Raw genomic sequence first — 12,446 nt, 5'->3', positions numbered from 1 at the left:
TCATCTTCCTTAACTTTGGCGCAAAAGCTGCAGGAACCCCAGAAAAATGTCATTTACCATTTTCCCAAGGTTACCACGGCTATCCCACTGATGTTATGGTGGTCGAGCAGGTGAACCCCCCAACCCCGGCAGAAATTCCCCCTCCCCTAATGTATAGGAAATGGCGTTTTTCTTCAGCCCTCTCGGGTGTTTTTCTCAGGTGGGGGAGGAGTGTGTGCATTGCTTACATTTGTAGTGATATTTTAATTTTTTGAAATAGACGGTTATATTATTTCATCTGTGCTTAGGCATTAAATATAAGAATGGGAAACTTCACTCAAAACCAATGACAACATTTACCAGTTTCTTAATTTTATTTGGTTTCACTTTACTATTTAAAAAAATTCTATTGGTCCTGCAGTGCTCCAATGTTACTCAAGGTTATGTAGAGTATCAAATACAGCATAAGCCTTTTTCACTGAACACTGCACCATGCATTTTGAGGAAAGTAGGTCAGTCTGCAGGGGAGGTGCAAGAATGCACAACCTTTGGAACAGATCTGAGATGGCAGAAGGATTGCTTTCTTTTCCATGCTATTTAACAGAATTTTAAAATCCAGTGTGATTTATCTTTTAAAAGAGCAGTTTTTATCTCTGACAACACACTCAGAAAGAATCCTACCTTTAAATACTTATTACTTATTTATCTGTTCTAAGATCACAGGATAGAGATGAGGAAGGCCATTCGGCCCTTTCTGGCTCATCAAACCTGCAATCCAACCCCTTGCCATCATAGGATTCTACTGTTCCTTAAATAATTCCATGGTTTTGCATGCACTAACCTACCTGGAACTCCATTCCCTGTTGATCACTTTTTGTTTGAGGAACTTCCAGAAATCAGTTCTAAACTTACCACATCAGATGTTATGGTATTATCACTAAATTAATTTGTGTAAAATATTTTTTTAAACTCTGAAATATTTATTTTAGAGTGGAGTTCCAATCAACAATTTTGTTTTGCCTCCTGCATTGCTCAGAACACAGCTAACACATTGTTTACATTAAGCCACTGGATTCAATTATATTCATAGAGTTCACTCTGCTGCTGGGATTACAGTATATTACAAATTGTTAAGCACTTAGTAACCTTTGGGATGGATAAATGAATGTAATTAACGGTCTTAAAAGGGAATAAATACATCACGGGGAATATTTCCTCTGCGCTATATGCATGAAATCGTAAACACCTTCTTCATAATACTACACAGAGAAAATCTTTACCCCATCTTGTTATTACTTATGTTTTTTTCTAATATTGAGAATTCATGCATGAAGTCCCAGCCTTGCCACTGACCCTTTGATATCATGGTACGTTAGGTGGATGCTGTCAGCAAATGAATTGGCCAGAAGGTCTCATTGGAAGGCAAAGCCTAAGTAAGTATGTGTGGAGGACGTATTAAATTCACCGTCCTTCATGTTCTTGAATAGCTCATGTTTAGTCATGCCTGTTTTGCCTTTGTTGGTTAACTCTTTGAGCGCCAGTAGTCCTTTGTACCATTTGAAATATGACTGATCTGTCATTTGACGGGTGGGTGGGGGGGTATGGAAAACTTTTTTGTTTCGGCATCCAGTTTCAGTTAAATGTGCTGTTTCAGTTTCAGTGTCAGCTTGGCTAAGTCAGAAGGTCTTGGGTTCAAGCCAGAACTTGAGCATGTAATCTTAAGATCATATTTCAGTGCAGTACTGAGGGAGTGCTGCATCGGCAGAGGCATTGTCTTTTGGTTAAGATGACAAACCAAGACAACGTCTGCCTGTTGATGTGGGCGTAAAGGATCCCAGGGCACTGTTCTCTCAGTGTCCTGGACTATATTCATCCCTTGACTAACACCACCAAAATCAGATTCATTGGTTATTTATCACATTGCCGTTTGTGGAACCTTGCTGTGCACAATTGTATCCAAATAAATGCAAGTTCTTTCTTCTAACGTACAATTATAGAATGCTCAGTTACGACATGGATCATATGCAAGGGAAAGTTCCTCTGCTGTTCCCCGTCAACATGTCTTTACAACAACATCAGAAAACCAGCTCCCCAAGCTGCTTCAGTTATTCCCAATTCCATCTCATCATCAGCCAGCGCTCTATTGTATCTCTCAGTGGAACAGTCAGTTTAGCACTGAATTATGACAGTACTGTACTATGGGCCTGTACCCATAAGGTACTGAACAGACTCATTTTATATGGAACACTTAAAGCCAACAGACAGAGGGTCCAGGTCCCACAGGTAAAAGGACAGTACCACCGTACCAACCCCCCTGTCCCCCCCGTCCCCCAATCTTGGCCATATTACTTTTTATATAACAGCTGTAGAAATCAGTTTTGTGTCATTTTATAGTTTTGAATAAAAAGTACAGTTAGAGAAGTGTGGGAAACCATAGAATATTTCTTGTGAGAATATTGTCTAAATTCAAAAATTGTTCATTTGAGGCACTGAGATTTGGACTCTCAACAAACCAGGTGTGAATCTGCAAATCTCAGCATCAATTTTCATTCAAATACACAAGCTCTCTTTATGTCAATTTTTCCAGTTCTGAGCCAAGGCCTGAATGGAGTACCAAGCAGCATAGAAAAATAACCCCCCCTGCTCCTTCCCCCAGCACCTGCCGTTGGTCAAATGTTTGTAGATCAGCAGCATTACCCAGAGCCAAACCATTCTGACAACCTGATTCTAAGAGGTGACCACTAGACAGCAGTGGAGCTCAATATTGGAAGGGAAATAGAATGTTTTTTTCCTAAGTTGGAAACTTGTTTTACTTGGATGTAGAAGTGCTACTGCAGACGTCAAACATTACCTGACATTAGTGATGCAGCATTTGTATTCAATGTCCTAGCTCATTACTCCTTCAAACTGCTTCTTTTGAAGCCTCTTTTCTATCAGCTCCTGTACGCGCAGTTGAATTCCTAGAGAGCTGCAGTGTAGTGACAAGGGAACAGGCTGAACCAATTACAGGAAATGGACATTGTGCTCGCCCATATGTGCTTATTTATGGCCTGCTTCTAAGAACTGTTACCGTGACGGATACAGTGACTGCTGTTGATTTTATCGCTGTGCTTGTGAAGAATACAGACAACCATCATTGCTGTCTGAAAAAGGACAGTAGTGGCGCAGATGATTCACCGTAATTGTGGACATAACCCTTCCATGAAAGCTACTGGATGCTTTCTGTACCCCACAGTGTCTTGCTCTGAAAAAGCAATTCACAGTGATTTATAATAATTACCCGCAATGTCCTGGAGATGAACATACTCAGTACTTGTAGTAATTTGGCTAAAGAGTTAATGTGAATTTCAATTATTTTTATGGACGATAATACGGTGTAGTATGTATCCGTATTCAATCCTTTTATGGTGCTTGGAGTGGGACACTTGATATACTACAGATGCTCACCCAGTCCTCTGTAGAATCCATGAAGCATAAATAATATTGAAGTTATTGGTATGAAGCACTGTGATTTACAGTAATTGTGCTCAATGTCGCTGAGTGAATTACCATATTTTGCCCATTAGAACAAACCGATGAGAGTATTTGCCAGCTCTGAGAACTCTGATATGTACAATTAACGTCTTTGTTACAAGACTACACTGCACTGTTATGCTGTACTTCAATCCCCCTGGCAAAAGTGAACCAAATCAAAAGCTCATTATGTATTCTCTAGATGTTGGGATCTAATGATCATGGCTTCATAGCTAGATGATGGTTGCTATTCTGTACTCTTCTATTCTACCTTTTGTTGGCGCTTTTTACTTTAATGCTTTTAATAAATCTTGAGCTTTGTTACACAAAAGAACATTTATGCTGGTTAAAATGACTCTATTTGACTCTAAGCTGGTTAATATTTGTTTCTCAACAAATATCCTATTTAAGACTCGGAGAAATGAGTCATGAAAGCTGCAATCTCTGTGAATGGCAACGACAAAACATTTTATTTTATTTTCAGTAGGTTCTTGCCACCAGTAACCATTTATCCACACAGAAAGTTGGTGAGAAATCACGCCCGAATCATATCATTGTCAGTACTGCTATGCTCTGACTAGTTTTTCAGGCTGTACAGTGACCTGACCGGTGGTTCTTAAAGGGACCACTGAAGGCCATCGAAATTGAGATAAATACACTTTTTTTCACGTACCGAAATGTGGTGTCAAGAGGAGCATTGGCTCCACAGTCAGGTAAGTGCAAACGAGTACTGTGGGCCGCAGCTCAATGGTTCATGGTAACAAGGCCCGATGAACAATTTCAGGAGGTCCTTAGGCTGACCTCTTTGGGTGCATGTCGTAGTCACGCCACTCATTTTGCAACCATGGTTGGGTGGTAACCAATTTCTCCCCCCTTTGATACCGCAACAAAGTAGCACGTTGAAACCCTGAGACTCAAAGCAGCATCCACATAGCTGTGAAGTGAACATCTTTTCTTTTCTATTTCATATCGATGGCTGCGTGTAAGAATGCAACTGATGTGAACAAATGTTTATATTTGGATGGAGAGGCTAAAATCTACATTTCCAAAGCTTACCTTGAATCTTCTGTCATCCTGGCCCTGAAATTTCAATCAAGTGCTAAGACAAAAGCCAGTCAGATCACCCGACTGGGGATGGAATTTGGGGGCGGAACCCCGTTCTGCTGGGATTCATTCCACCCCGTGCAAGAAGCCTGGTAAATTCTAGTGTGGAGGGGTGGGGGCATAGGCGAGTCTGCTACTCGCTCCCTACAAAAAGGGTGTGTGTCTGGGGAAGTTTCTGAACTACACTGTGAAGTCCTCCACTTACACCTCTCCTCAGACCCAACAGAATGCGAGTGATCCATTGAGAACCTAGTAAAAGCCCTTGGACAACACTAGGGAGAGTTTCAACCAGGGCACGGATTTCGTAGTGGGGGCTGAAGGCAATGGCTTCGGTCTTCCTAGTGTTTAACTGGAGGAAATTGTAGCTCATACAGGACTAGCAGTCTGACAATATAGAGGCAGTGGAGGGGACAACAGAGGCGGTGGAGGAAGTAGAGGTAGGCATCATCAGCGTACATGTGGAACCTGTACCCATGTCAATGGATGATAAAACAGTCAAAAATGGCTTTCATGCCCTTTCCCTGGGGAATTCCACCAGAGTTATGGTGGGAGACCAGCATGGCTTTCTTGGATTTTCAGGACCATTGGATATTTATAAGTTATTGGGTTATGTCCCACTGCATTCTTAGCATAACCATTTGTTTTTATGCAATAGGCAAGGACTTTAGCTGGGTAGTTTTCACTTTCACCGCTTGGGTGGTAAACTGGCGGAGCAGATCTCCTACCCATTATAGAACCTGCCCGATTTTCTGTAACGGACCAGCGTTACAGCCCGAGTGGTGAAGGTGAAAATTACCCCAGAAGATTTGGGGGTTTTTTTACAGAAAGAGGGTGAAAACTGTAAACTATGATCTTGAGACACAGATGAGAATCTTGTGTAATGCAACAGAATTTAACTTAAATCTGTCACTTTAAAACCATGTCACTGTTCATAGCCTATGTTCGAGGCTGTTTTTGAATTGTTGGTTGTTATTTGAATTACCAGTTTTTTGGAGCTGCTCGTCAGCTGTTGTGAGTCTTCTAGACTGGTGTGTATGTGAGCTTCATTTATAGGGGCTGATTTTCCTGGCTGCACCCACTTTCCCCCAGCACTGGACAAGAGCTGTGCACACGTACAGACCCGGGTTCACTGGACTTTTATAAGAAATAGGAGCAAGAGTAGGCCGCATGGCCCCTCGAGCCTGCTGCGCCATTCAATCAGATCATGACTGATCTTCGACCTCAACTCTACTTTGCTGCCCAATCCCCATATCCCTTGATTCCTCTAGAGTCCAGAAATCTGTCTATCTCAGCCTTAAATATATTCAATGACTCAACATCCACAGCCCCCTGGGGTAAAGAATTCCAAAGATTCACAACCCTCTGTGTGAAGAAATTCTTCCTCATCTTGGTCTTAAATGGCCGACCCCTTGTCCTGCGACTACGCCCCTGTCCTAGGCCATTAGAATGGCCTGGTCATAACCCTGTTGCAGGCCCATCTCCTGGCAGGGCCTTGGGCCAGCAAAATAGGAGGAAAGTCAAAAACAGCTGCAGGCCTATGAGGCCTGTGTTCCTGTCCACCTGCTTCAGGGCCATCTGGCTGCTGCTGGACAGCAGTAAGGCTCGAAGATCCTCCAAGTGAGCACTGAAAAACGTTGCACTTTACACTCGGGGTCTTTTCAGCTTGCTGCAAGGTCAGCCTCAGACCCTTCAGTCTGATCGGGTAGGGTTTCCGGTGCTACCGCTCTATCAGCTACATGTGGCATGTCTGCATCTAGGCGCCCCACAGCCATAACTATAGGAAAAAGAGGTGGGAGGCTGGGAATGTCCCTCCCACCTCATTATCATATCAGTAATGGGCCTGTGCCTATTGGAGGTGCAGGCCTAGCTTCACCCCATCCCCTCGCCTTCGCCCCAAGAAGCACTGGAAATTCTGGGGCAACGTAAAGGTGGGCGGAGGCCTGGCGTAACGGCCACTGCCCCTTTTATCTGACCTTTGTGCCCGGGGAATCAGCCTCATTGTCTCATCCTAACCTCAGGACTGGCTGCAGTCTACTTAAGACTAGCAAGGCAATATGAATTTAACTGTTTGTCTTTTACTAAGGGGATTTCCAGACAGTGGCCTATAGCTAACAGCCTAACCACTATGGGGGAGGGGAAGAACTTTGTGAAATAGCTCTTTACATTATCAGCCGTATTTTATGGTTTACATATTACACATAAGTGTCACAATTTACACACATCACATTTGAAATATCAAAATGAGTGTGGTTTTAAGGTCAGTTATGAACAATTTGTGAGTACAGAACTCAACTAAACAATACTTTATTCTTTTCAGAGCTTATCACTGTGAGGTTTTTAAATTACCTTATTTGGTAGGATGGCTCTTGTTAGTAAACAGTGAATACTCTAAAATTAAAAAATCTTATTAAAGTATGATTGCATAATATTAAAAGGGTAAAATCAGATGTTTTGGTACTGTTGTAATTCCTGCTAATTGACTTGCACATCCATAGAGTTTGGCTGCAGAATTCTGGTTAGGTCATCAGCATAGTTAATGTATTCCACTCCATATTTGTTGGGATTAATTTAGTTTCCACAGTTCTCCAACCAGCAGTGGCGATTGTTTGTTCTCATCTGAAGGAAAGAAAAGGGAACAAGCTCTTGTTCTTGTGCAGTCTTTTATGCCCTTTTAGATTAAATGATTATAGTGCAAACAATGTTAATTTTATTTTACAAGCTTTCTATCCAACGGAAAGTAAGATTACAGATTAGGTGGATTGCTGGACACTTCTCACTGGTGCTGTGTGTTTGTAGGACTGATGTAAATTTTATGTGTGTGCTAGGTTTCACCGACCCATAGCCGTCCCGTGAGTATTGGAGAGCAGCGCCAGCAGCCCCTCACCTCGCTCTGCTCTCCACCCAGACCTGCGGTCGGAGCAAGGTACAGTACTCATTTCTCACTAACAATATACAATTAATTTGCTCCAGCTTCAAATCCAGTCTTTTAAGGTTCAAGACCCACTTCTTAATTATGGTTGAAATTTAACGCATAATATCACTTACTCATGACAAGAGTATGGTCGGGACACAATTAAAATTGTGTCCAGATTCAGGATATTAAACATTTTTAATAAGGATCCATTTCCTGTTAGAATTGAGAACGCTTTCTATTAGTATGTTATGCTGATCATTTATGTTATTAATAACAGCGCTTGTATTTATATAGTGCCTTATTACATTGAAACATCTCAGCGCACTTTACCTGATGAATTATTTTTGGAGTGCAGTGATTGATATTATAAAGGCCAACACAATTAATCCCAAACTTCTCCAACTCAGTGAAGCAAATAACAAACAAGGAGGTGAAATTCTTCTTTAAATGAGAAACAACAGAATGTTTTTTTTTATCTCGGTAATTAACAACCCACAAATGAAACTGTGGAATGTGAATCTCTGAAGTGTGTGATTTCTGAGAGTGCAACTTATTTGCCCGGTCATTAATTGTAGTGACAGTCATTCATTCTCATGTTTTTCATTAGAAGAGGTGTACTGAAAGGTGACATACAGTCCTCGGAGCATCAAAACGTCCAATTTTGTTTATTTTTCTCACTCCCAGAAAAATTCGTGGGGAAGGAAAGAAATGCCGGAAAGTGTACGGCATGGAAAACCGAGATATGTGGTGTACCGCCTGTCGATGGAAGAAAGCTTGCCAGAGGTTTATTGATTAGAGGCGAGTTGTGAAGGGCCTTTAAGAAGATTCTTTGGGCAGCTATTATGTACAGGTTTTTGAAGCACTTGACTGTTTTTTTTAAATAAATTTGTAACTGTAGCAACAACACTCATATCCAGCAAGATGCACTTAAAAGAAGCCTGTGTAGAACTGAGCAGCAAACAAGTTATTCAGATGTCAGTGATGAAAGATGTATTACATGGAAATCTCTTTCTGTGAACAGCTGGAGTAGAGTGATTAAGAAATTCTGAAGCAAATGTTTCTGCATTGGTTTGAAGCATCGTCTGACCGGGAAATGAAGTAAATTGTGTTATGATTTTATATCTTGGTCATGGAGGTTTCTTTGGAAACCTGATGGCTGTGAGCACATTGCCGACATAAGGAACTCTATATTGAAACACTCATGCGGTTTATCTTTTTTGGTGTGACTTCACTGTTCTTCGAAGCAGTATAAGCTATTTTTACTAATCATTTACAATTAACTACAGCAAAATTACTAAGTGGAATACTGCGTACTGTTGAAGATATTACAACAATATGTGTCTTATTTTCTCAGAGGTTTAGGGAGGTGGAAGATCAGGTTCACGTGAAATGGAGGGTGAAATTGTTTCTTTCCAGAGCTGTGATAAACTTCCACAAAAGCAGAATTGATTGTGCTGCAACATTAAGAAGACACCACGGAACACCAGCAAGGTTCAACAGGAACCTTTGTTTTTTTTTAAAGAAAAGTAATGAACAGCTAATTAGCTTTGCATTATAAACTAGTGGGCTCTTTAGGGATGTGCATTGAACTGGATCAATGAACAAGGACCGTGCAATTGAATTGATGCCAGTTTTGCTTAACATTAACACTGAGGTACGTTGAGGGCAGCAGGTTTTTAAAAATGTTGTTATTTTGACTGCAGTTCCCTATTAACCCGTAAACTTTCTCCAATACAGAAAAGGACTGTTAATATGAATCAATAACACACCCTGGGTGACCTGATGCTAGAAATATGCGGTGTTGTTCAGCTGACATGCAGTGCAGTTAACGTGGGGTGAGACAATGGGGTAAAATGTTTGCCGTCACCGCCTAGGCAGTAAATTAACAGAGTGGATTGCCCGCCTATTGTAGAACATGCCCGAAATCAGTGGGATGAAAATCGGATGGATTCTACAATGGGTGAGCGATCCGTTCCACCAGATGACCGTCCAGGCAGTAAAGATGAAAATTCCCCCTAAAGTCGGCATTTCCCTGGGATAGTAAGGCCGGCCAGAAAAGCGATGCAGACCACCATTAGTATGGTAACTGTGTTCACAGCTTCCACTCAAACCAAGTGGTATGATATTAACCTCTTAAAGAACAACTTAAAGCAATCTCCGACTGTATGAAACTGAAAGGTTACCAATTAGTATGATCCACTTTTCATTATGTTCAGATGAATAAAGCTGCCATTGCAGGAAATTGCATGCAGTTCAACTAGTTTCTTCGTAAACTGGTATAACACCATGAGCAGAATTCTCCAAATCATCGTTATACTAGATTAAGTGAAAGGGCAAATTTTACCACAGAAGCAGCTATTCAGACAATTTTGATAGACTTGGAAATTGGGCAAATGGCTTTCAAATAGCATTCAGTGATAATAAACCTAATGTAATGTACATTGGTCCTAAAATATGAAATATAGTTATGCTTTAAAATAAAAGCTTTGTAGAAAATAGCAGAAATACTGTTTAGGAGTAATAGCTGGCCAACCATTGAAACCTTCTCTGTCATATAAAACAGCATTTATTGAGGCAAATTAAAATTTGAATATAAAGCTTCAACCGGTAAAGAAGGTTATATTAACCTCTTACTAATTAGATCGCATTTAGAATATCTAATCCATGTACCTCCAGAAAAGGTGCGGAGGAGAGCAATAGGAATGATTCCCAAACTGAGATCATTGTACGCTACAGATGGAGGCCAGATTCTTCTCCCTAGAAGAAAAATGTTTGCAGAAGGAACTTGCAGAAGAAAGTTGGAACCTGAAAAGGCCATTTAGCTTACCCTATCACTGAGGCCCACTTTCAAGACCTTCATTCAGTTGGCCTTACCACCAGTCCATTGCTCTTTACTCCTTGCTGAATCAGGAAATTGTCTGTTCTCTGTTTGAATGCCACATTTAGGTAACATTCATTGGGAGTCATTTTCACTTTTGGCCGTGTTAGAAATCTGGCAGTAGTGGATCAGCTGCCTGCTATACATCCCTCCCAATTTAATGTGATTGAAATCAGGAATGCAGAGGCGTGAGAGGTCATGAACACCGCTCCATGGTGCCATGTGTTGGTCGCCCATAACAATTCCTAATCAAGTTTTTCCCCTTTGTATCACAGATTACTACCCAAGTTAACTCATACTCCTATAAATCAACTTTTTCAACAAATCTCTTACTAGCTTACAAAACAGCTGTGACCACACTTCATAACTTATTGACTGTGGGATATCCTATGGATGTGGTAGGAATTACAGAAAAAAAAATTTGTTCTTTCTTTCTAGCCATGCTAGTCCTCCCAATCATTCTATTCCATCTAAATATTTTAAATCCTATTATCATATGAAACTTCCTAATTACTGGTTTTAACCGGTCTCTTGTTAAGCCTGTGTTATTCACTTTTTCATTCCATACATGACTGCGAAGCTTCAGCATTTGTTCCTTGTATTAATAAGTTTTATTTTTTATTCTTTTAATTTTTCTTACTAGCATTGATTCATTTACTGATTTTTACACCTATATTTCTCAATGTTTCATTTCCTTTATAAATATTTTTTCTGTCCTTATATTCATTTCTTATTCCCCAGTTAATGCTCTTCCTCTTTCCCTCCTCTCCATTTGAAATATTTCACAAGTATATTACATCTGGTCCAGTTTTCTACTCCCCTGTTCAAAGGTAGTTCAACTACTTCTCCAAAACCTGTTCCAGTTTTTAACAAACTCCATTCCATATTCTTTACACAATGTCTTCAAGCACGAGTATTGTCTGTCAATACTAAAAGAATCCAGTCATCACTAATTTTACTTGGTATAGGTATTTAAAGTTGAGATGGGAATGGATACAAAAAGGGTTAGTACATTTTTTGGTTCAGAAAGTGAATAAGATCTGCAGTTTTGAAAACTCCAATGAGAGGCACAGTTTGCTCTATCTATGGATTGCTGAAGTACAAAACGTAACTATCTCGGAGGTCTAGATTATAGTGGAGTGAGTTCAAAGGCGTTGGCCAGAAATTTCCTTGGAGCTACTCCTGCTCCATTGCCGTAACTTCACCATAAGTGCGGCGGAAACCCCAATTACAAAGCAGCTCCAAGTAAATTCTCGGCTTGGTTACTTAGCTTTTCATTTATTCTTGTCATTGAGAGATGATGATGTAGCTGATGTGTTGACGTAGACAGGAATTCTTGTTCCAAGTATTTCATTCCCTAGACAGGAAGTGTTTTTGTAATGATTTTCTCATCTTCCAAATTCATGGATTTAATTTGTTAAATCATAGAAGAAAAAGTATTTAAGAATTCAGATTCATTGTAGAAATATTTGGCATATGAATTGATGATTTCAGTTGGAAAACTGTCTTTTAGTAACAAGGTACAATGGTGATGGCCAAGATTATTTAACCCAGTTTGGCCTACATGCAGCTTCTGATGCCAGCAGCATTATTCAACAGAACAGATTCAAAAATGTGAAGTGGCTTTGGACCACGTGCCATTATTAGGGTTTCTTGCCCTTAAACCACTATGTTTCTGTCAAGAGCAGTATCCTTTTTTTAAAAAAAAAGTTTTGGAATAATAAAAAAAGTTCAATTTGTTCAAGAAATATATTTTGAAAAAAAAATATAAAAGTTATATATTACAAAATATGGATTTGGGGACTAAGGCCCCATAAATTGTTGATTGTGCATTGTGGCATTGTTTGTACATTATGTGATGGAATCATTCATTCCTGAATATGCGTTTTATAGCACCAGTGACAATTCCTGCCGACTTGTTTGCACTGCTAAACCAAATGTGACAATGTTTCTGAATGATGCACTTAAGGACATAAGGAAGTAGGTAGCACCTAAGTTCATTAAACATTCTGAGGTTTGGTGAACATTTTTTGAAAAAAATAAATGTCAGGATGTTTG

The 12,446-nt window shown here is 40.1% G+C and overlaps 1 protein-coding gene across 1 annotated transcript in view; it reads left to right on the top strand.

Annotated features, from left to right (window-relative positions):
- Positions 1-11,051, top strand: part of znf704 (zinc finger protein 704) — a 202,901-nt gene extending 191,850 nt beyond the window's left edge. Inside the window, exons 9-10 of the mRNA XM_067980699.1 lie at positions 7,422-7,519; positions 8,195-11,051. Of these exons, the coding sequence (XP_067836800.1) occupies positions 7,422-7,519; positions 8,195-8,306 (210 nt within the window). The 3' untranslated portion in view covers positions 8,307-11,051. The remainder of the gene's footprint in view (positions 1-7,421; positions 7,520-8,194) is intronic.
- Positions 11,052-12,446: the final 1,395 nt, after the last annotated feature.

Source organism: Heptranchias perlo, chromosome 3 (genome assembly GCF_035084215.1).
Source record: "Heptranchias perlo isolate sHepPer1 chromosome 3, sHepPer1.hap1, whole genome shotgun sequence".
NCBI lineage: Eukaryota > Metazoa > Chordata > Chondrichthyes > Hexanchiformes > Hexanchidae > Heptranchias > Heptranchias perlo.
This window is presented reverse-complemented; position numbering and strand designations above follow the sequence as displayed.